A 20111-nucleotide genomic window follows, 5' to 3' on the forward strand; every position below is an offset into this window, starting at 1 on the left:
CATCACACTGGCCTCTATTTTGAGGCACAGTAGTTCTCCTTACTTGCACTGTGAATATCTACTGTATCTGCCAATGCTGCTTTATATTTATGCTGGAGGACACCATAAGGCTCTATAGAACAGGAGTATTAAACTCATGAAAGTTTTAGTGTCTCTGCTTTCGCCTTTGAATCAAAACTCTCTAGTATATATAGTGCAGAAACCATTTTTGCCTCCAGATCAAGATTTTGAAATATGAAGGCATGTAAATATTTTGTGAATTTCAGCATTTTGAGATGGTGGAATATTTATCAATTAAACAGGTCACAGCTGATTGATACAAGGCTAACTTCCAGTCCTAACTATAATGTAGCATCTATTGTAATGGAAGCATGCTGCTATCTAAAGGTCACAATCCTCAAAACATAGCAGCCTAAAATCAGGACCTGAAATCCATATTTAGGCACCTGGGAGCTGCAGTTAAACTGATCTTGAAAAATCAGACAGGTACCTAACTATGGAGTTAAACCTGTTTTTGAAAATCTTGGCCTTAATGTCACATGGTGACCAATGGGGGATTTCTGTCCTCCTATAATGTAATTCATTTTATTACGACTTAGAGCATTATGCAGTTATACCACCACAACTTAACATATCACAAAGCCCCTTAAAAAGGTTTTTAAAGTATCTGAAGGTCAATGTCACATTATTAGACTATTTTACAGTACGAGTCACCACATTTCTGGTATGGTGACACTTCAACAGCAAAAGTTATTAAAAAGCCTTCTTTTGCCAGACATTACCACATGGTTTCTGCTGATAGCTTCTACTCTCTAGTAAAGGGAAAGCCAATCCCAATGCTAACTTGTTAATGCTAAGGACTGTAATTTTTTTTACTTAGCATCCAACCAGAACTCCTTTCTCTTCATACATTCTTTATTTACCATAAAAGTAATTAAGATTTTAAAGCTAAAAATGTATTTCTGTATTTGGTGTTATCCCATGATAGTTTACAAGGTGAACAATGCCATCATTATTACAAATAAACATGAGTAAATTCTAATGGATGGTGTTGATTTAGCCCACACGAAAGCTAAACCTCTTCAAGGTCCTTCTTATGGAGATTTATCCACAATGGCTTCATTTGGAGGGTGGGCTATGCCCTCTCTGCACCCCAACCAGCCTGCAGAGCTGGCCCTGGACTGCTGGTATTCAGGAATTAGCAAATAGCCAGGGCCCATTCATGCAGAGGCCTTGTCCTGCCAAAGTTTTCACCCCTTCCCCCTGGCAGCATTGTTCCAGTGGATATGGTTTCATTGAGGGCAGCTGCCCCAGGGATCCTTATAAAGGTAGAGTTCCCACCATGAAAATGGCAGAAGGCCTGATTTCCACAGGGCTGATGGGGAGACAATGTGTACTCCACCCCATCCACCAACTCTTTTTCCCATCCCCATGCGCTGATCCCCTAGATCCATGACTCTGGACTCCAGGAGGGAAGGGGGATGCTGCATAGGAGGGGTATTATTTGGATCAGGGGATAAAATCAGGACATCGGTTAATTAGTGTTCACTACCTGCAACTGGCACTGATCTCACTCCCTTTTTCAAAAACAATGGCAAAACTCCTCCCGGATTCAAATGGAATCAGGATGGAGTCCATAATCCTTTCCTCAACAATGAATTTCTCGCTAATATGACGCATGGCAGACAGTCCTGTACATTTCATAGGTTTCTTTTTTTTTCTTTTTTTCTTTTTTTTTTTTTAAAGAAAAATTAATGTACCAAATTCTTTGAGTTTAAGACCACAGGAGACCATTAGTTAATCTAGTCTGATCTCCTGTATGTCACAGGCCATTACAGTTCCCCTCGTATTGAGCCCAATAACTTTTGTTTGGCTAAAGTATAATTTGTATTTGGCTAAATCATATCTCCCAGAAAGGCCTCCTCCAAATCTCAAAGACATCAAAAGATGGAGAATCCATCATTTCCCCCTGGTGAAGGGAAGTTACTCATTGAGCGTTTTGCCTGAGTAAAGACTTCAGGATTTGGCCCAGTACAGTTAGGGCAAAGCATCGACCTCTGGATTCAGTCTACCTGGGCCTCAGATACAGTGGAGCTTGTGCAGCTCTGCAAAAGGACTGCTAGATGAAATGCAGGAGATTCAGAGATTATGAGGCCAGAAGGGACCAGTACGATCAACCAGTCTGACATACTGCGCAACAAAGGCCATAGAACATCATGAATTAATTTCCGTTTGAACTACAGCATAAATTTGAGAAAACATCCTATCCTGATTTAACAATTGCTCGCAATGAGGAATCCACCACAAACCTTGATAAGTTGTTCCAATGGGTAATTACTCTCACAGTTGAAAATGTGCACCTTATTTCCTGTCCAAAATTTGTCTAGCTTCAACTTTCAGCCACTGGATCTTGTTATATCTTTCTGCGCTGGACTGAAGAGTCCATTATTTGCTCACCCAGGTAGGTGCTTACAGACTGTGATCAAGTCACCCCTGAACCTTCTCTTTGTCACGCGACCCAGATTGACCTTCTTGCGTCTGTCACTATAAGACATGTTTTCTAATCTTCTACTCATTCTCATGGCTCTTGTCTGAGCTCTCACCAAATTTATCAATGACCTTCTTAAATTGTGGGCACCAGAACTGGACACAGTATTCCATCAGCAGTCACACCAGTGGCAATATGTCTTCCATTTTCCTATTCAGTAGTGCCCTGTTTATATATTCAAGGATTGCATTCGTTCTTTTGGCCATAGTGTCACACTGGAAACTCATGTTCCACCGATTATCCACCTTGACTCTCAAAGTCTAGTTCGGAGGAGTCTAGACTCGCTATATGCCATGGAACTTAGTTCTGTGTCCCTGGCAGCACACAACAGGGAGTGGGGTTTGGGCAGGACAGGCTGAAGAGGAGCAGCAACCATAGATCTGCTGCTCCATGGAGCCACCTGCCATTGGCCTGTGAATAACAAGGTTTCAGTATAAATAGCTAGAAAGCAATTCTGCTGCCAGTCTGACCAGGCACTGGGGAAGGCAGGTAATGAATCTGCACCTGTAGAACACACCTTGCCCTCCTACCCCTCTGGATTGGATTTAGCCCTTAATATTTACAATTTCTGCCTAGGTTGAACATTTTGTGCAGCTTCAATTTAGTTCCAGCTGATGGAGGCTCACCATGTGGTAGCACAGCTTATTACAAAATACATTCATATTCAATGGTAGGTATGTATCGTACCCTATAACTGAACATTAGGATGTTGCATAACCACAAATATATACTTCAAATGACATTCCTTATCTAACTAATGAATTCAAGAATTAAACAGGAGAGAAAAAAAAACCAAAGTTCTGAAAACCACCAATAATGACAGCATACTTCACAAAAGCTGGCTGGCTAATGTGGGGACTATTAGTTCTCTAGAAATGACCTGTACCTGAAGATAAAAACAGTGTTACATAATAAATTCGTGTGCTTAGTTCCACTTCAGGCCATGAATAATTTCTCCATCATTAGACAGGCATCAGAAGCCACTTCCCAAATACCCGTTGGCTTGGATAGTGGAGCTACCTGTTAGTAATCTAGCAACTTCCCTGTGACAAACCTCCAAGTCTGCCACGTGAATACAGGAGCACCGTTCCCCTTTGCCTATCATGCAGAAGTAAGGATTGCTCAAATGAAGCATTTTTCTCATTGCTGGTGTATCACATCATAGAGATGCACCACTCATTCAGACTTCATAACTCTAGCACCAAAATAGAATGGAGGGGGATCCACCCACTGATTGAGGTACCCACTTTTGAAAATGGACTCCTGCATTGAAGGAAATTACTCCACCCATTACAGAATCAGAGCCACCTCTAAGTGGGAAATGCAGAGGCCAATTTTGACCTCCAGTTCTACAGCACAATGACATGACAGTGCAGTGGGATTTAAACTTGAAAAATGTCATTACCTGAGCTCGAATTTAGCTAACCCACTACTTTTCCAGACACAGCTAAAAATTCTACCATTACCAAGAATGCCACGATCTCTTTAATAACCACAAATACTAATCATGGCAAGTCTGAGGAGTTTGACTCATCCAAAAGACACCACTTCACAAGAAGAGCACCCCCTAACACCACACTAAGGCAGTGGTTAATTACTGATTCAAAGAAGGGAGTGTCCCTTATCTTAGTCACCAACTCCACTTTCCACAGCACTGAGTTTTCCTTGGTAGTTTCCCATCTTCCAAGTCTGATCACATATCTACGTAATTCTGAGTTTATGACAAGATTAAGCGGTGTGACTGCAAGGATTAACAACAGACTAACACTGTAGGTGTCCTTTCATTAATGTTTAACTAATACTTCATTACAATACAAAACAGCTATAAAATACATGTCCACCTCAATTACAAACAAATTAGTTTAGATAAATTATATTAGACTGAAAATTGTTAATGGAACCATTAGAAATGGTTCATTTACCCTAATGTCTCATTTACAGGCAAAGTCTGTCCTTGGATGTATGCACATAGCTCGCACTGACTGAAATAAAAATTCTACATCCTAGGGCCAAATTTAGCTCAACACACAGTTGACAAACACTTTTTCTTTCCATGCATCTGAAGAAGTGGGGTTTTTACCCGCGAAAGCTTTTGCTCCAACAAATCCGTTCATCTTTAAGGTGCCACCGGACTCCTTGTTGTTTTTGTGGATACAGACTAACATGGCTACCCCTGATACCTTTTCTTTGTTCATCTTCCTTGCAAGAATGAGTGAAAGACTGAAATAAGAGATAGAGTCCGTTGTGTAAAGCAATTCCAGTTCAGATTCATTAAGTTTAAAAAAAAAAGTCAACAGTTTCAAGAAAAATGACATAGGTAGTTTCTTCTCCTAAATTGTATTATATGAAGGATTTACATTACAGTGCACAATAGTATTCAGTCAAAAACAAGTAATGTAATAACTAAAACTAATGCCTACACTATAATACATAATGTAGTGCTGAAATCCATGACACATTTATTAGCTTAATCTGTGCATTTTTTAAGGAACTGGGCATTAGGAGTTATTTGCCTCAGTTTTCCCATTTGTTAAATAAGGATAAGAATACTGCTCCTCCTCTGTAAAGTGCTTCAGGCTTTTTGGATAAAGAGCACTAAATATTTTTATTATTGCTCAGGAGTCCTCTACTGAGACAAATTAGACTTCCAAGTCACTAATCATCATACTTTTCAGCAAGTTCCTGATGACTGTATGGAAAATGTCTACGGAATAAAATCCATTTATTGCTTCAAAGCGACAGCATGAAGAAGACTCAGTGTTGTAAACATTATATCTGTTGTCTTTATTGTTTTATGGATTTTTATCCTATTATTGTTAGGACCATAAGATGAGTGCTTTGTGTATTAATAAATATTAACAAGGACGCTATTATTTCTCAGATATGCAATTCCCTTGTACTCTAGTTGTGGATGTCTGACAGGCATAATCACTGCATACATATTTCTCAATACCAGTGTAGTTTGTGAATCCTTGAGTCCTAATTGTGCAACAATGACTGTTAGTCAGAATGCAGGGATTTGCTTTATCACAGTATAATTGTATCTCAGTAATAAAATAGCAGTCAAAATATAGCCAACACTGGAAAGAGAAATTCTTGCAATGGGAGACTTTTGTATGAACTAAAATAAATTGGTTTATAGTTCCTTGAAGCTACAAATTTTGGCCTACAGAACCTCACACACCACACAAAATAAAAGAGAGAGAGATGTTTGTATGTATATCCTCCTAGATCATGAGTCATACTACAATGAGTCTGACTTCATGAGATCACTGCCTTGATCGTGTTCTACTTACAATAGAGACAATATGATTTTTTTTAAAGAAAACGTGCAACAAAAAAGAGTTTGCAGAGTTAACTGTGCTGTGTTCCAACAAAACAATGTCCGCACCTTGTCACTGAGGTTCACTCATAACTAACAAGACATGAGCATTCGCTTACACAAATATAAGACTACAGAATATATACCTGGCTGAAAAAGAGCTGCAAACATTTTTGTTTGTGTCAACTTACTTATAACCTCCTGCCTCCCCCTTCTCCTCGGCAAATGCAATCTTAAAGAAACAAAAATCAGTCAAGGGGAAAAAAGCACATGTTGATGTGTACCCTGGAAGTCATAACTTGTGGCTACTGAGCCTATAATGTAACCAATCCCACTATTTCGGTACAAAACCAGTATCTTTTAAATCCCAATATGCTTGGCATGCCTGGATTGGGGGTCGGGGGAGAGATCTCCATTAAGAGCTAACCCCTGTTGTTGAAATTGCCTTTTTCACTGAGTGCCATTTTATAAAGATGTCTTAAAGAGTCTATACTATTTGCAAGAGCCATACCAAAAAAAAAAAAAAAAAGCTCCATGTACCTATATAGGTATAATGCTTTAGGCACTACCTACACAAAGAATGCTTTTAAATGCAAAGCATATATAAAAAAAAACCTACTGTGGGCTCTTCTATTTTTTGCGGGTGGGTTAGGAATGGGCAATGTCATGACTGTATTTGTGACTCAAGCCACTCAGACACAGAGAAAATAGATGGATAGAATATCCTACAATACTTTTTTTAGTTATGACATGGATAGTACGTATTGTACAGTATGTATAATTTTGCTGACACAGTTCTTAAAAAGAAACTCATGAAATACATACAGTAGCTGTCAATACTACTCCAAGTTTTGGATGTATCCTGAAGACACAAATAACCTTCCAATAGGGCTACTATGACATAGCATTTCTATAGCAGCAGAGTAAAATAATGTAGAGTAGAACAAAATATCAATAGGCTGTTTTACTACAAAGGTTAGAAGGTATATAACACTGAAAAAGGTTATAAAAAAATAATCCTTTCAGCTATGACTTTGTAAAGTCTTAAGGTTCACAACATATGTGCCCTTTGGTAAGCTCTCCAAATTCAGAAGACACTTACTAAACACAATTGCTGTAATTCATTCACACCGTACATCCTGAATGCTGAGTAACTCTGCTGTATGTCTGAGCAGGTATATATGCAGCTGTGTGTGTGCGCATCTGTAAAAACATATTTTGCACACACCACATGTGAGGATATCCATGTGGCAAACTGCAAAGCCAAATTAAAATCTGTATTTATCAAGCACTTTAAACACATCGCCTGCATTCTCCCCACTTATCTATCTCCACTGAGATAATCAGTCTGAATATACAGACAGAGATATGTAAAATTACTGACAACAGCTGCAAGGCTCTCTTATCTATTTCTATTTTTTTTTAAATATGGCATGTACAGAATAAAGAGGTGGCACATACAGTTTTTGTTTCCACAAAACAAAATCGCAGTTTCCACGATATGCATCTGAGGAAGTGAGCTGTAGCTCACGAAAGCTTATGCTCTAATAAATTGGTTAGTCTCTAAGGTGCCACAAGTCCTCCTTTTCTTTTTGCGAATACAGACTAACACGGCTGCTACTCTGAAAACAGTTTTTGTTGGCACTCATTTGGAATGTCCTGCATAATACATTGCCTCCATCTCAAATTTATGCTTTTATCATACTGCATTGTCATGTGTTCACATCACATTTTGGTATAGCTTTAGAGAGATGATAGACAGACACAGATGACAGACAAATATACATACAATGGAGTCACTATAGTGATATTACAGTTAAGAGAGTAAGATACTTTCCATACTAAGCAGCATTGGGACCATCTCCATCGAACGTTTGCAAAAACTTCTGTTCTGCATAATATTTCACATGTACTCCTTGTCCAGAAGGTAGTTTTTTGGAAAGTTTTTAGATTTTAATTGGACAGGCCATTTTTAGCTTTTTTTAAATCCAGTCATAATTCAAAGCATTAATATAGAGTATTAAAAGGTTTTAACCCACTACTCCTTTATATCTGAACTAGTGCACAGGACTATTTTTATCATCGAGTTTGGATGAAGAACATTTAGTTATAAGAGATGATCTCTCTATGCACATTAAAATTTCCACGAGAAATCTGGCAAATCGCCGCTTTTCTTTTTTCTTGTAGTAAGTAAATTTATGTCCTTTTGATTTACAAAGACAGCCTTCAAAATGTCAGAGGATAACTAGGGTCCAAACCTCCATTAGGGTCCACTAGCTTGGACTTCAGTGGAATGCTGCTGATGCTCAGGAATACAGAGCAGACAATTCAAATCCCAAAAGAGAATAGGATGCTAGGAATATATATTTGCCACTATTAATTTAAAAAAAAAAAAAAGCAGCGCACAGGTTGCGAAGGCAGCAGCAGAATATTCACACAAAAATTACGTTTTCTCCTGATCTCACGCTATTGCAGCTGCTTTCCTCCTCCCCCGCCCCGATAAAACTACCAGCCTCCACAGCTCCTCAAATTCTTGCCCGAGGCAGGTACGTTCACACACTCACACTCACCTTACAGTGATCCAGGTGATAACAGAAATGTATGCTTCAGAGGAAGGTAGAAAACTCCAGAGTGTACAAGTATGGAACAACCTGCCCACAGTTTCTTCTTAACCCCAAATAATTGGTGGATGGTTTATGCCCTTAAGCACAAGGGTTTCTATCCCACTAAATCTCAACTGGTGCACAAAGAGGCAGCAGAGAGAGGATGCTATCATATCACGCTATCCGAATCTTCACCCCACTGGTACATGCTGGTAGAATCCTCATTCCCCTCTTGTGGGGGCCAACCAGCCGCAGAATATTCACACAAACCTTCATTCAGCAAGATGAGTAAGCAGTAGCACCTTCGCCCACAGCAATGACTTGGCATCAAACCCAACCACTCACACTCACAAACACGTTAGGGGGCTCAAGCAAAAGATTTTTTTAAAAAGGTAGTAGAATCTGTGAATTCTGGAAGTACTTATGACAAGCTTTCTTCCCTGTTCATTGTGCCAGGCTGTGGTGCTTTGGGATTCAGAATGTGCTACCAAATGAACATCTGAAAAGAGGAAGAGGAAGCAGCATATTACTCTAGAGCTCCAGCTTCCTTTGGAGTGCATTGCTTCTGGACTGTCTGGCCTTCAGGTCAGGCCTTCTCTATTGTATATGAACTTACATATGTAATGTGGTCAATATTTATCTAGGTTTAAACTACAACTAACATAAACCACACTAAGCAATTTCTCCATCACTTTCAGAAATGCTTCTGTTCTGGATGTTTTACACTGGCTAGTTAATAGAGTCAGAAGGTTCCAAGAATTGAGTTCTGGTTCTGAGCTACGTAAAACTGTTCTCTCGGAGAACACTAGAGTCTAACATATATAACATTGGAACTTTTAAAAATCCTGGACTCTGCAGAATTATTACTATTGTGACAATTGTGGGTTATGCCAATGGAGCTTATGACTTTACTGAAACCTGGAATATGGAGTTTATGGCAACTACAAACTCTGAAGGTAATACTGGCGAAGCTTATATTTCGGGTCAATGGAAATGCTCGTGGGTTGAATGTCCAGGCATTCAGTGGGTATTACCAGCTGTAAATTCCTTCTCCTCTGTGCTGACTCTGGCCACTAAAAAGGGGAGGGACAATAAAGGCTCTATCCAGTCCTTACCATCTTCCCACCCATTTATTCTGGGAAGGGAGTAAGTGAACAGGTAGCTCTGCTTATCCCTGTACAGTCAGACCTAAGGTCTAGGTAGCCCTATGGAAGGATTCAAGGGCTGTTCTCACTCTCTTGCTTGTTGACTGTGTAGCCCATGTCACAGTATAACCCAAAGGGTTTGATCCTGCTCCCATGAAAATCCTATGAGAAACTTCCAGTTGATAATGGCTACATAGATGGCCAATAGGGATTTCCAATATCTATTTTATTAATTTATATCGTATACCTTATTAAAAGAACATTTAACTGATTCAAAACCATCTACCTGTTCACACAGCTAATCTGCGTAGCTCCTTATTTGCTATCACTGTTAGTTTGTTTTAATGTCATTCTAACTTTGCAGTTTTTCTATTTAAAATACTTGTGGGAATACTATTCCTCTAAAATAACAAAACTGATTTCAGTTTATATAAAGGTCCGCCACTTTTTCATTATTTTTTTAAATCAGACATAGTGTAATTCCTTCCTTCCTACACCACACAAACTAATAATTATGCATCCTATTTCTCCTGACAATAAAATCCCAGACTCTGTCAGAAAAAAGAAATTTTAGAGGTCTCCTGCATCTGTGAAATTTAAAAAAAAAAAAGACATTTACAAAGCCTCATTTTAGAACTGTATCTTAAAATATTATCAATAATATACTACATGCTGCATGGTAGAAGAATGTGTCTTTAGGGTTAGGCAATCCCTCCTTAAATAAACTTTAAAAGAACAAAAAACAAACAAAAAAAAACATTCAGTTTTACTTAGTGCTAATGAAAGAAACCAGACTGTGACAATGAGGAAGGCTGGAAATTTCTGTTTCTCTGTGGAACAAGTACACTATGGACAGTGCCAGGACAAATTTTCCCACATGGTTCTATCCATGTGCCTTAACTATGACCTGCAGAGAGCACCTCCAGAGTAAAAAGCGTACTTCAGTCTGCAAGACCATTCAGTTTTTGGCCTCTCCGTTGAGCCTGCCAGCAAAGGTGCCAATTAGTGCCAGTTTCGACGCTGGCTTTGTAAACAATTTAAATGATTCTCCTTGCCTCTCATACCAGCCCATGAGCCACAATATCCAATGTGAAATCACTCAGACTTTTCACCTAAGCTGTCACATAAATTTTAGACCACTGTTTGGAATTTAATTCCTGTTGAGAGTAGGTTCTGCAACGCAATGTAAAGCAGTTCTAGTGCCACTTGTCTGCAAGGTGCATGTCAAGGCAACCAACTGAGCCCAAAGCACAAAAATCACTGTCAGCGCTAGCCAGAAAGAGAACTGAGCTGTGTGCAAAATTCTACTGCTCTTGTTGCACTGCGGAGATGATGCATATGTGAGAAGAAAAGGACATATATATATAGGAATGAATAAAACCAATGAAAATGTAAGGTTTTTTAGGGGCTGCTCCAAATTTTTCTTAATTGAATGACAGTAGTGGTATGCTAGATCTCTCTCTCCTCTGACTCCCTTACACACAAACGCACACACATATGCCCCCCAACACACACACACACACACACACACACACGTACGTGTGCACACACACAAATGCAGGTAAGCTGGAAAGGGAGATCTGATATGAGAGTGAGGGCGCTAAAATCAGCCCCTGAGAGGCCTGTAGTACTTGAATAGTGCTATGAAAAAAAGTGATTATGATGAACTGCTGTCTAGCAAAGATCTTCATAAATTGTAATTTTGTTATTTCTCATTCTCTGCAGCTAAATCTGTATAAGTTTCCGCGTAGGAGCCAGAAGCAGGACATACGGCTGCTTCCATGAGCTGCTTGAGCCACCCCTCCAGCGCCCCAACCCCCTGCCCCAGCCCTGATCCCCTTCCCACCCTCCGAACCCCTCGGTCCCAGTCCAGAGCACCCTGCACCCCAAACCCCTCATCCCCAGCCCCACCCTAGAGCCTACACCTCCAGTGAAAGCCCTCAACACCCCCCGCCCCAACCCCTGCCCCTGCCCCAGCCCTGATCCCCCTCCCACCCTCCGAACCTCTCAGTCCCAGCCCAGAGCCCCCTCCTGCACCGCAATCTCCTCATCCCCAGCCCCACTCCAGAGCCCCCACCCCCAGTCAGAGCCCTCACTCCCTGCCACACACCAGCCTGGAGCCCTCTCCCGCACCCTGAACTCCTAATTTCTGGCCCCACCTGGAGCCCACACCCCCAGCCAGAGCCCTCACTCCCTCCTGTACCCCAACCCCAATTTTGTGAGCATTCATGGCCCGCCATACAATTTCCATACCCAGATGTGGCCCTCGGGCCAAAAAGTTTGCCAACCCCACTTTACCCACTGACTATTGGATATTTTTAATTTCATATGTATATGATGCAGGGACCAAACAGTTTTCACACCCCCATTACAGATTTATAATCCAGAGTGAATGAAGACAAAAAAAAAAGTTGAAAGTTAGAAGAAGGGGGAAAACTATAATCTGTGAAAAAAATAAAAGGTGGCACAGGGGAAAAATATCTGTTGCAAAACAAACAACTCAATAGGCAGGAGTGGAAACTGCAAAAAAGAAGAAATGGAAAGAGGGAACAGGATATCTTCCCAGCATCTTTGTGTTATTTAAAAGTACCTGTACTTCATAACCTGCCCAGCTCCAGGCAACATGTTAAGCAATAAATTGCTTTCTATAGCTATGGGGTGGTGTTAGAGGGTCAGCAAAACATTCCACTCCAGAGGCACTATATAAATTTCTTGACTCTAAACAACCGGATTGACTCTTTTCTACATATTTCAAATCCTCATACAATCTTCCAAGGAGAAGACATAACGACACTCTACACCAGAATGAGTGATAAATAATGCTCAGCATTACAAAAATGGAATTTTAAAATGCCATGTAGCCAGGATGCAAATTGACCCTTATGAAAGGGAAATAAGAAAAGCACAAGGCTAGTACTTACATTCTAGTATTGCTGGTCTTGTTGATAATTACAGATTTTCCAGTTTGATCTACATTGTGATCCATTCCAAAATAAGCTGCCACTCTGTGCACTAACATCCTCTGATAGGACGACATCTGAGGGAACTTTTTATAATGATTACTGAAAGAAAATATCACACTGATCAGTTACGTGATCCTCTCTAAAATATAAAATACCTTTTAAAACTTGATTAACTGTTTTTTCCTCTGTTCAATTATACAGTATACATCTATGCTGCAGGTAAGCAGTCAGTCAACTACAATGGCTGGTTTTTAAAAAGTGCTGGATATATTTATGGTCAATAATAAAACTGGTACTTTTACATGCTAAATTAAGATAATCAAATCTCATATTTTACAGCATCAGCTGACTGCTGCAGGCGTCAGGAAGGACTCACTTGCCATACACACTTTCGCCCTATGTAAATGTTGCATAAATGGCTAAGGATATCATGAAAGTTTTATGCCTTCCTCCAAAGCAGCAGATACTGGGTAATGTTTGAGACACCAAGGGGCTATTCTAGTACAACAAATCTTCTTTCTTCTATTTTAAAATGTCTATTTTTCCCCCTCAAAAGTCAGGGGACTTTTTCAATCGGTTTGTTTTTAACCAAGTTAAAATCTATAATTTTATTATAAATTGTAGAATATGTGAGAGCAGAACAGGGTTTTGTCTCCCTTCAAACAAAAGCTTAACTTTATTTTTCACCACGTTAAAAATACCTTAGTGAACAGAGCAAATTGCATGACATAATATTTGATTATATATCCCCCTCTAGAGATGCATGCTTTATGTCCTATGCAATGAAAGCTTTACAATTATTTTTGAGCATAAGTGACTGGAACCAGCTGGAAGTCATTAGAGAAATATAATAAAAATGAAAAGCCTTGCTTTTTGTTACACCTACTGCAGTGGCTCCTACTGACAGTTATTAGAGAGGAATCTAGGGGCCTGATTTTGCAAGGTACTAAACTCCAGCACAGTGTAGGATAGGCCTCTAAGTGAGCACACATCTCATAAAAATATAGCATTTACATATGCTTTATGCAAAAGATACATGTGGCATGCAAATATGATAAACTAACCAAATACTGAAATTAACTTACTTGTTGTCACTAATAAAATCTATAATTTCCTGTTCCATTTTTAAGAGTATCATTCTGTCCCTGTAAAAATAAACAGCAATTTGAAGAGTCAGCTACAAAACCATTTTTAGATACTTTTAGGATACTTCAAAAACAAATTATGGAAGTTTCCCTTTATTTAAAAATGATGTAAATATTTTAGTTAAAACGCTGACCTCCCTTGCATTGGTGAAGCTGGGGAAAGACTCTAGTTTCCCCTTCTCCCCATCCATACCAGAGCAAGGCAAGATATGGACTTAAATCTCTTCAGCATTAGGGTTCGGCCTGGTAGCACTCGCAGCCTCAAAGGACTGCATTCAGGTGGTTGAATAATGTTGGTATTTCTTTTTGGAACAAAAGTAAGCTGTAGAGATAGTTGAAAAATTTCCATCACAAATTTTTTGGATGGAAAATTGGATTTTTGACTAAATTCAATGTGTCATAGAAAGTGTGCACTTTCTGTAGCAAATTTCAACTTCTTGTCTAAAGAAATCAAACACCCCAAACTCAGAATAACCGCTTTCCCTGGTGCACCACCGTGGCTCAGCAAGAGGGGAGACCAGGATGCATCATGGGACACGTAGTCTGAACAGGGAAGCCACTGAGAACGGGGACATGAGGCACCCAACAACAGCTTCCACGAAGAACTGCTGCAGCATTGCCAAATCCAAATTTTCTCTTTTAAACTGCAAGTTTTTGATCTTTTGCTGAAAAGTTGAAATTTTCCACAAATATACCTCCCCACATGCACCATTTATTTAACAGCCCTAGTAAGACACCTTACAGAGTGCATTGCTCTCAAGCTCATTGAGCTATTACAGCTTGGACAACTCAGGGACTTTTTGCTTTGAAGGCCAGAAATGTGCCCTTTAATAAGAAATGTGAATTCATGCATTTTGAAATCCCATGGATTTTTAAGCCCCTCTGTGGATGGGGTAATGGATAATTTACCTAATTATTTCTTGATATCCATTAAGTGTAGGATGAAGCTGTGCACACTGAACAGATTCAGTTGCAAAGAGTATGTAAAAGATAATATATAAAAAATCCTGATAGAAACTTTTTATATATATTTAGGATGAAATTCTATTTTAAGATGAGTTTGCAGTTCCAAATGAAGACCATGGGTGTAGTGAGGCTAGAAGTTGGCACTCACAATATGATCTGAGTTGCAGAAACCTCCAATCACATAGGTTATAATATACTAGTGCTAAGAGTCTTTAGATGGAGCTGTGCAGCAGGGAAGATAAGCAGTGACCAAATTCCAGAAAAAGTAATTAAGCAATGGGAAACTGGAAAGCCTAGGTGTAGAAATTTATTGCTTTATGGCTTCTTGCTCAGTTGAGATGCTTCCATTATTATTTTTCCTACAGCATTCTCTAGAACTAGAATTATAAGATGCTTAATTGCTAGAATTCTAGGACTATACCAGGAGTTAACAACATGCCGGAGCTACTTACCTGGGATTATTCTTTAATGTGTTCACCAGAAATTCATGTAAATCTATGCCTGTTGAGTCGGTATATTCTTGGCTGCAATCTGAAAACAAACAAACAAACCAAAACGTTTCATTTCAGAAGTTAAGCCAATTTCTGTAAAGCAGACTTGGTTTTCCAGCCAGCAACCCAAAAAATATATTATAAAGAATAATGTACATGCAGGTTATTTATTTATGTGAACAATCTACCCCACAAAACAGCATGAGGAAGTCTGTCTTTTCTTTGCATTGTACTAATAAGTGCCACAACTGAAGCAAACAAAGTTTTGTCCTTTCTGGAATCACAGGAAATATATAATGTTACCCAAATTCCTTCCAACTTTCCCTTTCTTACTGCTGAATATCCAGTCCTGACTATAAATACATCTTTATATATTGAACATATTAAATTAGACAAAGTGATATGCCTTGCCACTGGGAATTCAAAATCTTTAACAGACTGGAATCTAGTGATGTCTAAAAGTGGGTAGATGACAATGGCATGTGACAGAGTATTTAGAATTCATTTACGGCATAGGTGATTGTGTCTTACTCAAAAGTAAGGGCAGATCCTCAGCTGGTCTGAATCACTTTACTGAATCAGCTTCAGTAAAGTCAAAGGAGCTATAACAATTCATACCAGCTGAGGATCTGCCCCTGAGTAGGCAATGCTTATCCTTAAGAGACTACAGTGTAGTTTTGTAACATGATATAATTATAGGTATAAAAATAATTATAGTTAGAGTCACTCTGTGCATACCTGCTGTAGTAAGGCATAATTATAATATGTGATAGATAATTCACTAGTGTATTACAGTACACGGACCATGAGTTAAGGTTAAGGGCTACGGGTGGATTTCCAAATAATGTTAATGGGAGATTCATCTGTGGGCCGAAAGCAATATATAAGACTAAGTGTTTTGTGTTGCTGCTAACAAGTTGTACAGTATACTATGATTAACAGAAAAAAGTTGTACTTTCATAAAATATTTTATGTAAATATTATAATCGCATACATAAATACAAACACATTACACACACATACACACACCCGACACCAAACACCTCTTACACAAAATCTCTGCTATGCTCTGTTAGGGGTTCTACTCATAATACAACTGTAATATATATAATCTATATATCTCAAAACCCATCATTTATATGAAAAACTCCCTTTTTCTTATCCATATAAATTTCACATGCCACATTCCCTCTTTTGGATAAATGCATTCCTACTGTATGTGTACTTAAAGACAGACAGATTAGATAACGAGAAAGATAGAGAGAGAGTTCACATATGCACACAGGTATAATACATATATACCCACAGGTACATACATTCCTATGCATGTCCAAGAATTTCTAGATGTGACCATAATAAATAATTGAAAAAGGATTAAAATATTTTGAAGTTCACCTTTTGATAACATTCTGATCTTGGATTTTTCACAGTTTTTATCTTTTTCTTTGTTTTTATCCTTCTCTTTTTCTTTCTCAGAGTCATCTTTACTAGATTTATCTTCTTCTTGTAGACTGGGGAAACTCGAAAGCTGTAGTTGTATTGATTCCTGTTGAAAAAAATATAATAATTTAGGGCCAGATTCAATAAAATTTACATGGATTCCAATCTGAAGAGATTTGCATTCGGGAGTGCACAGCTAGAAAAATTGAAGCCAGATATAATTTTTTCCTACTGGGTAAAATTAAATCTTATTGGGAGAATAATGCATTCTTTGGCCCAAATTCTGCCCTCAGATGTGTGTGTGTGCTGCTCCCACTGAAGTCAGAATTTCTTCCTTAATATTTGCAAACTAAGACCTCTGAGTTTACAAGTATTAAAGATACATTATTCTCCACTATCAGTAATTAAACTTTTCTCTCAATAATTATAACACTGGAAGTACATTCTTATAGGTGTTCTTCTTCCCATAAACCATTCTATATCTGAAGAGATATTGCAAGTGCTAGATAATGACCAAAATAACTTCCACAGAATTTTTTTTTGCAAATTCATATGAAGTGCTATGCACACATACAGTGTTATAAAATTTAAACTCACTTTTCAGGCCCTGAGAATTGTTTAGCTATCAGGTTTATCAAGTAAAAAACCATCTGTAAACATAGCCCTTAGCAAAAACTTAAAAAAAAAAAAAATGAGTACTGCAGTTTTCAGTACAGTGGGTGTGCTAACTGAATTTTTCCAGTGCATCAGAAATCCATGTCCTAAAGATTTTGACATTTCAAAGACTGCGAATTCCTTTGAAGCTGCACTTGTTAGAAAACTGGGAATTCATGGTGTTTGGCCTTTTTTGTTTTGCTTTTGTGAAATCATTATTTTCCACTTACACTGACACAGGATTTTTCAGACAACAGTAAAAAACGAGTTGATATTCAATGAAATGTATTGATAAACTGATAATGCTGTGACAAACTTCAAAAGAATGGAATCTGACTACAAGAAGGAAAAGAAAGTATGGCTAAGTATTCACACTGTTTTGAAGAAAAATGAACAAAATCAGATATTAAAGTTTTGTAAAAATACATTGCTTGCATCAAACTGGCAAAATCAGTAGTATTAGAAGTGCTTTTAAACACATTGGGGGCCTGCATAATCGGTAAGCTACAGCTGCATCATGATGACGTCCAAATTACCATGTATTAAAAAAAAATAGCCTGATTGCTGATGTACAGAAAAACAAATCTCACTACAATATTTTACCCTAAAGGGTATTTTTCAGAAGCAGAACATTAGTAACTCAAATGATGCCTGCAATAACTATTACAAATCTTAGAGTTATTAAAAATAACCACTATCAGACACCAAAACAAGTGTAAGACAAAAATCCTAGCAAAACTAGCTATTGGTGTCACAGTAAGACAGGAAGTCAAAACTGCCTCTGCTGAATCGGTGTCTTGATGAAGCTGAAATGTGGTACAGAAGACTTGAGATGCAAAGCACTGTAAAAATGGAAGCAAAGTCCTGTGGCAAAATATTAATTGGGGTTTATTTTCTCAATCTCTATTTTTGTTACCATAAGGCAGAAATGTTAGCAGAATGCTGCACTGAATATAGAAAGAGAATGGGAACTCTCAGCCATATGAAATAAGGACATGCAGGAGACTGTCCGCTAACTGCTAAGTTGCACTTAATGGACTGAAGTATGTTTTCCTTTCACTTGCTGAGGAAAAACTGTAAGTAAATGTTTTGTTCTGATGACAGGACTTTGTATGAATCAGTGCCACAAGATCCTTCAGAACAACTTCAGATTTCCTGCGCTATCTAATGCTGGGTGATTCTGTCATTAGTTCTTCAAAACAGACGAATTGTATGGAATTGGCATCCTCAGCACTTTAATCCTGAACTATTAAAATGGCTATTAAGATGCACCTATTTTGACGAGAAGAGAAAAATGACAGACTGTACACATAGCATAAACACACATGTAAACGTACAGTATCTATTTTGTGTTACACATATACGATTCTGCGTATAATATTTGGTTGCTCTTGAAGAAACACACAAAAGGGCTGTAGAGTCGTGAAAGCAATCTATTATTTTTTTGTTATATTTATTTTTATTGATTTTTCTCAATAGTAAAATACAACGTTAATAAGTACATTGATACAAGGTAAGTATAGTGAATAACAAAAGAAATGTTCAAGTTGCAATAATACACTGATAAGTCAATAGTATAACATTAGAGGCAACATTCCTTTTAAGTAAGGACATAGTGAATCATCAGGTAAGCGTTCAAGATCAAGTAATACAGGTAACAAGATTTTTCCTACACAGGAAAATGAAGGCAAATTTTCAAATATCAATACAAACATCAGGGTTGCAGTACAATCCATACTCTGTAGTTCTGGCAATGTACCATACATTCTCTGGTAATCAAAACCCTGTGCTTTGTAAACCGCTAAGATAAACTAATAAAAATGTAATTCAAAATAAACTCAAAATACGCTTCTTTCTCCTTTAAAGTAAAAGTAAACCATTTCAAATGGCACAACATTTCCAGTATCCTTCAGCCAGTCCAAGGAGGAGTGTGCAGGTCTAGCTTTCCATTGCAAAGCTAATCTGCATTAGTAAGCAAAAGGCCAATATAAGAGCAAAGCATAGTTTCTATCTACTCAAGTATTCAGAACCAATGGTCTTTACATGAGACAGATGTTGGGAGTCCAGGGGTACTTTAACTCCTGTGATCTTTTCCGTATAGTCAAAGAATTCTTCCCAGTAACTCGTCAGACCGGGGTAGGACCAGAGGATGTGTACAAGTGACCCCTCCTCTGTCTGGCATCAGGGTGCAGTTTGGGAGAAGTATTTTATCCCAAACCCTGCCCACCTTTATGGATTTAAACACATGTTCTCTGCAGTACATTATCAACTACCATGCGATGTTTAATACAATCTCTTATATTTATATTATTCTCCTTTTCATTCTCCATTAAACAATAGAAAACACAAATAAAATGCAGAACAAAAGCCACACATTTTTGAATAATGCAAGTTAAGCTAAAAGCATAGTATTTTTTTAAATATATACCTACAACTATAAAATAACCTGTCAATTTCCCTACTGCATAATCATCATTGTAGAGCAGTGAGAACTTGGAGAAGTTCAGCTGCTAAACAAGATCTGGTTTTTGGTCTTTCAAAAAATAAATATAAATGAATGAATGAATCAATGAATGAATAAAATAAATAAATAAATAAAAATCCTCTCCACCCTTATGAGCCTATGGGGAGAGTTCAATTTGTTGCATTTCAAGTCAATAGAGGAAAGTCAAAGAAAGTACACTTAAAAGTGATTGTTTGTTTTGTTCTGAGCTCACAAAAGTCATTTTTCTCCATCTCTTTCTCTCTATGGCTAATCTCATTTGCCAATAAAACAACTGAATCTCCAAATACCAATGCTGGAAGCTTTTAAGGTTTTTTATTATTATTATTAT

General features: G+C 38.1%; 1 protein-coding gene across 8 annotated transcripts in view; it reads right to left on the reverse strand.

Moving 5' to 3' along the window:
- Window positions 1-20111, reverse strand: part of ARPP21 (cAMP regulated phosphoprotein 21) — a 173389-nt gene that overhangs the window by 105098 nt on the left and 48180 nt on the right. For all 8 annotated transcript variants that reach the window (XR_014710135.1, XM_084618487.1, XM_084618483.1 and 5 more), the window contains 4 exons: window positions 16579-16729; window positions 15145-15223; window positions 13667-13726; window positions 12540-12680 (listed from right to left, as the gene is read on the reverse strand). Coding sequence is in view for 7 of the 8 variants with exons in the window: in XM_084618487.1 (XP_084474613.1) it covers window positions 12540-12680; window positions 13667-13726; window positions 15145-15223; window positions 16579-16729 (431 nt within the window). In the remaining variant the exon portion in view is untranslated. The remainder of the gene's footprint in view (window positions 1-12539; window positions 12681-13666; window positions 13727-15144; window positions 15224-16578; window positions 16730-20111) is intronic.

This window comes from Lepidochelys olivacea, assembly GCF_965140295.1.
Source record: "Lepidochelys olivacea isolate rLepOli2 genome assembly, chromosome: 2".
NCBI classification, from domain to species: domain Eukaryota; kingdom Metazoa; phylum Chordata; order Testudines; family Cheloniidae; genus Lepidochelys; species Lepidochelys olivacea.